General features: G+C 30.8%; 1 protein-coding gene across 2 annotated transcripts; it reads right to left on the reverse strand.

The window, feature by feature from the left end:
- Positions 1–2,208: 2,208 nt before the first annotated feature.
- Positions 2,209–5,735, reverse strand: LOC107009497 (NAC domain-containing protein 37). 2 transcript variants are annotated; one of them, XM_015208838.2, is made up of 4 exons: positions 5,606–5,735; positions 4,107–4,291; positions 3,697–3,968; positions 2,209–2,981 (listed from the first exon to the last, which is right to left on the reverse strand). In XM_015208838.2, the coding sequence occupies exons 2-4, from the start codon at positions 4,267–4,269 to the stop codon at positions 2,361–2,363; spliced, it is 1,056 nt and encodes a 351-aa protein (XP_015064324.1). In that variant the 5' UTR covers positions 4,270–4,291; positions 5,606–5,735; the 3' UTR covers positions 2,209–2,360. The 2 variants fall into 2 exon arrangements, with proteins under 2 accessions (XP_015064324.1, XP_015064325.1); XM_015208839.2 differs by lacking the exon at positions 5,606–5,735 and adding an exon at positions 4,394–4,735.
- Between the last annotated feature and the right edge of the window lie 62 nt (positions 5,736–5,797).

Below are 5,797 nucleotides of genomic sequence, written 5' to 3' on the forward strand. Positions count from 1 at the left end.
TTCTTTTTTAAACAGTTCTTACCTATTTTATTATGTTTATTATGCATTGAATGATACGAGAGGCTTCGATTAGACTTCTTGATGTCTCATTTGTCGTGTGAGGACACAAGGATGCTCTAACATTGAGGGTGCACTTGTTGTTCATGACCGACAACTGCATTTTTCTACAGGTGGCTCGGCCAAGGTAAGGGCAATATAGGAAATTCACCTAGCATCTCAATAAAAACTTGGGAAGTTATTTTATTGGATTTTGGGTATTGCAAGTTACTTTATAAACCTAGAACAATTATGGGGTTGGGTGTTGATTTAATGTATTTGAGTATTATTCTATGCTCTAATTTGCTTCTGGTTAAAAAAAAATAAGAACATTCTTTTTGAAGCGGAGGAAATATATAAGTTCTATCTAAATAATTTGGATTGAGACTAGTAGTTACTCTTATTTTTATTTGTTTGTTTATTTATTCATTCATTATTATTTACTTGAAATATAGAGGAAGCTGACTAACGGATCAACAAGACGGAGAGAGTTGATAAAAAATTTAACGTGTGTGGGATAAATCAATTTATATCGTAGTTAGCTTTTTATGTGGATGTTTTTAATTGAGTTTGATTGTCAAACAACTTAACTATTTGTCCGATATTTTCATGAGTAATAAATAAACATAATATTTTAAAGTAACGTTTTGAAAAACTGAAAGAAAATTTTTTTTTTTGTAACTTTTATGATCATCAAGCCCAATATGATTAAATAAAGGAAACATTTTATATATAGAGAGAGTTTTAATTCTCCCCCCTCTAAAACCAAAAGAATGAAACAAAAAGTAGAAGAAAGAAATTCAGGGCCTGAACTAATTGGTTAAATCTCTACATACACAAAATTCTGTTCTAAACTTTATTGTCGGACACCAATTCCCATGATAAGAAGACTGATTGGTATCAAACTAGTAAATGCCAAATTTTTAAAGTTTGCGCAACACAAAAAAACAATCCGGATGAGTTCAATTTATATGATAATTTTTTTCTTTTTAATCGATCAGAAAAAATGATAAATAATTATTTTACAATTTTTATCATTTAATATTATATATTTTAAAAGTTGGATTTCTTTTTAAACTTCGTAAGCAGTCAAACGTTACGACATAAATTAGAACAACGAGAGTACATATTTTTTTTTTCTTTGAACTTGGTTACTACATTTTATAGTATTTGTATTTCAAATCAACTATTGTCCAAATGGTTACTTTTGAGAAGAGACAAAGCATGCCAAAATAGAAGCCATTGCGATGGTGCATACAACGCATGCTAGCCAACACATTGGCCCACTATACCATATATTTTCTTCTTCTTATATGCCTTTGCTAATATTTTCTACTACATCCCATGTTTATTATTATGCTTTTCTCTTTTTCATCATCAATCTAATATCCCCTTTTAAACCATTACAAAACATTTCCCAATTGGTCAATTTTCAATAGTCCTACCATCCTCATAAACTTCTCAAATATTCTTTTATCTTTTATTCCTTTGCATGAAATAGTTTCCTCAAATAACAAGAAAAAAAGAACAAGGATACATACTACTTTATTATGTGCTCTAATTCCTTTTTCAAAGATGGAATCTTTGGACTTATTCTAAATTTATAATTTGGTATATAAATCAGATACAGAGTGACAAAGCTATCATTTTAATTTTATGAGTTTCAAATTTTAGAACTTCGATTCAATTGTTAATAATCAAAATCTAAACTTAATGTTTGTACATATTTGAGAAATTTCATCATACAAAAAATGATATTTGAGTAAAATTATTGCGTGCAACCTAATTACCTAACCATTATCCAGACTTCTAGCTCTACTCCCAATACAATTGATTGACGATACCTAGCTTGAGTTGCGAAACTAGAAAGGTGTGATAAATACACTAAAGAGGTTGAAAACTCAGCAAAAGAAAAACAGGCCAATAAGGATCAAACGAAAGTTGAAATGAGAGTTTTCGCAAAATAATTATCTTTTATGTGACACGATGATGTAAAAAAGCAAACAAAAAAAGAAGTAGAATACCAATATGCAACATAAAACAAGTAAAAATATGGTTAAACACGATCAAAATTCATAAATATCACATGCACGTATTAAGTTTTTTATTAGTTGTACTAGTTCTTAATTCCTAGCTACTAGTAATTTCTTCATAAATTCAATTTCCTTCCACATCCTCGCAATTCTATATATAATCAACTCCAATACGTACAATGGATGGATTCTCTTCACTCATTAATAATTTCACAAATAATAACTTTTACTTACATAATATATATAATATATATATATATGTATAATAGCTTCAAATGGATCGTATTTTCTTCATTTATCAAATAAACAAATACCAATATCACTATCCTCAGAGCTCGAACTCAAGATCTCATTCAGCTTAGGTCCTTCTCCTCTATCACTCAGCAATAGCAACATTCCCAAATCGGAACAATTGTGCTGATCATCTTCGTATAACGTTGTCTCTTCATGACTCAATTGAGAAGCAACAAATTTGTCAAGTGCTCTCCAATCAGCCGTAACATTTTTGCTTCCATCTTCTTCATGATTATTATTATTGTTGTTGTTGTTGTTATCGGAGACGAGACACATGGAGCTAATTGGCCTTTTTAGGAGTGGTAGTGAAGGGCTTTCGAGCTGTGGAAGCTGAATGAATTGATCTGAATTTGTATAAGAAAAGTTGAGATTGTTTTCAGCTGCTTGATCCATTGATGTTTCTTGTTTGCATAGTAGATTATTGAAATTATTATTTGAAAGATTTGGAGGTTGTCTTGTGATGTATTCAAGAGGATCCACTATGGAGCTTATTGTAGTAGTAGTAGTAGTTGCTTCATCATAGAAATAATTTGATTCCCATCCTTCAACCATATTATTACTCTTTGTTTGTCCTGTAATTTTTTTCTTAAATGCTCTACAAACCACCCATCCTTCTTCCTGCAACAGTTTAATAAAGTAAATTAATTAATTATTATACGATTTAATACTCACTTCATCTATCTTTACTTGTCCATGTTGAACCTCATCCCTATTAATTATACTTAGTTATCTCTTCGATTTTTCAAACTGAACAAGTAAAGTTGGACAATTATTTTTAGGTCATTCTTTTTTAAACGGAGGGAGGGAGCAGTAATTAGCATTTGATATGATAGTTCATCTATGTGATTTCCTTTTAACTTGGTGGTTATAAGAAGGTTCGTAAAGTTTATATCTCAATTGTGTGGTAAAGATATAAGAAGTTAGTCAAAGGGTTGTAGGTAAAGAAGATACATATTTGCGAATATCTCTTTTGGAAGAGTGAAAGCTCACAAAAAGGGACTAATAAAGAAAGCACACTTGTAATTTGTTTCATAAAGTTATGCCTTTTGACTTTGAAGGTGTTGGAAATTATCTTTGATATGTACTCTACATTAGATTACTAAATAAAAGTATGTGCATGTGAAGAACAAATTAGGATTAATTCTTCTTGCTGTTTCTTGACTAAGAGATATTTTTGGTTAATGAATAAACAGTTTAAGTTATATACATATATCGTCATTATAATTCACACTATGATGATGAACATATATCGTTCAAAAGATATGTAGAGAGTAGATGTAAATGGAATTTGTAAGCTTGAAAGTTGAAACTGAATATTAGATGAAGCACTTGCCTGTGGAGGACCATTTTCTTCAGATTCTAGACGATATTCATGCATGATCCAATCAGATTTTTGTCCATTAGGTGCCCTACCCTTATAGAAGACAAGGGTTTTTCTCATGCCTATAAGTTTTGATTTATTGTATACAGCTTTGTCTCTTCCTGTTGCCTTCCAAAACCCAGCCATTGTTGCCCTATTAGTTCTGGTCCCTGTGGGATACTTCTTATCTTTGTGGCTGAAGAAATACCACTCATTCTGCTCTTCATATCCGATCCGGCATTTATCTGATCATAATCAAAAACATAATTCCATTTTAAATATTGCACGTAATTTTTTATCTAAAAGTTTAAACTGTTATAATAGCAAGAACTCTATAAAAATAGATCTAAGCCAATCTAACATGAAAAAAAGAAAGAAGATACCTTGAAGATCCCACGGTTCAATTCTGTAGAGATCAATATCTCTAATAACATCAAGATCAATCTTTTGTGATGCAATTTTCTTTCTAAGATAGTATCCAACAAGTTCTTCATCTGTTGGATGAAATCGAAATCCAGGTGGAACGCATGATTCGTTTGTATCCATTGATCTTAACCTATAACTTTCTCTGCATAAAATTCAGCACCAAAAGACAAGATCATTCAACATATCTATATAATTACACCAAAATAATAATAACCTATGAAACAAATAGTAATAGTAATAGTACTAGCCATCGCCATATAAATGCATGTAATCATCAAACCATTTTGGTGTTAGTCTAATAAGTTATTTTGTGAGGATGATATATGATTTTAATTTAATGGTGGGGTTATAGAAGAAGAGATGAAAAGGAAAGAAAAGAAAACGAAATGATGAAGCTTTGCTGTCGAGAGAGATGAAGAGTCACTCTTTTCTCTCTTGGTATATTTCACGTTTCATTACAGTTGAAGGAAACGGGACAAGTGAAAGTTTGAGCTAATCATGCTGTCTTGTCTAGTTCAATGATGGATCAAATTAAAAACGGCCTCTACCATATATATATAAAAATATAATTAACACCGTTACCCTACAAAATGGTCCTCATCAATTACAGGATAAACAAAAAAAGTCAAAATTAAATTCTTTGTTACGTTGAAGAAAAATAAACATGTAACAGCACTTCTTTCATTTCCTTTTATACGAAGTACTCTCTCTCTCCGTTTTAAAAAAAATGACATTATTTCTTTTAGTCTGTTTAGAAAAAATGACATTTTTTCTTTTTTGACAAAATTTTAATTTTAATTTTTCACGTGGCATGTTTAAGGCCACAAGATTAAAGGGCATTTTGATACATTTGACATGACTTTAATTTAGAACCACAAGATTAAAAAGTCTTATTTCTTTTCTTAAATTCCATTACAAGCCAGAGTAGGTCATTCTTTTTTAAACGAAAGGAGTATTTATTATCTGGTTTGATATAAATACTTATATTAGGCACACTTTGGTTTGAAAGGAGAATAAAAAAGTAAGAGGCAAAGGGAATAGTGGGTATTATGGGATATATTCAAGCTTGCCAAAAAAGGGTATGTAAAGAAAGGGGAAAAAAAAGCCACTAGCTATATAGGTAGTGTGTGAAAATTTTGAAGGAAGAAAATAACGTATCATCCCAAAGAAGGAATAATCTGAACCACTTGTCTGTTTGTCTAGAATGAACTTGACACCTTTCTGACTCATTTCTTTCATAGGTGGAATCTAATATAAGCGAAAATCTCAAATGTATCGTGACAGCAAAACTTACAGAGTCACACAACACAAGAACATGTTACAAATGATGCAATCCTAAATGTAGTAGTATCATGATGCAAGATAGGGGGATTCAATTTTTATACGGAAATTGATTCGGACACTATTTTAATATTTGCATGAAATGCATATATATGTAAAAAGCTTTTATATATACCTGCAGTGTTTTTTTTTCTTTTGTTAGCTTGATCAGTGCGAAGGTAGTAGGTAATGATTGGGTTAAGAAAATAGAGAAGAAGACAGAAAAAAACTGAAAGAATATTGTAAGAGAGAGCTATAGACAGAGAGAAGTGAAGTTTCCACAGATTGAAATAAAAGCAAGTATTAAAAGAGAAGGAGAAGAGCGAGG

Source organism: Solanum pennellii, chromosome 2 (genome assembly GCF_001406875.1).
Source record: "Solanum pennellii chromosome 2, SPENNV200".
Lineage (NCBI taxonomy): Eukaryota > Viridiplantae > Streptophyta > Magnoliopsida > Solanales > Solanaceae > Solanum > Solanum pennellii.

Coding starts and splice junctions, on each gene's coding strand:
- LOC107009497 (XM_015208838.2), bottom strand. CDS start 4,269: ATGGATACAAACGAATCATGCGTTCCACCTGGATTTCGATTTCATCCA. Junction 3,969..4,106: donor TGAACCGTGGGATCTTCAAG/GTATCTTCTTTC, acceptor GATTATGATCAG/ATAAATGCCGGATCGGATAT. Junction 2,982..3,696: donor AAGAAAATGGTCCTCCACAG/GCAAGTGCTTCA, acceptor AAACTGTTGCAG/GAAGAAGGATGGGTGGTTTG.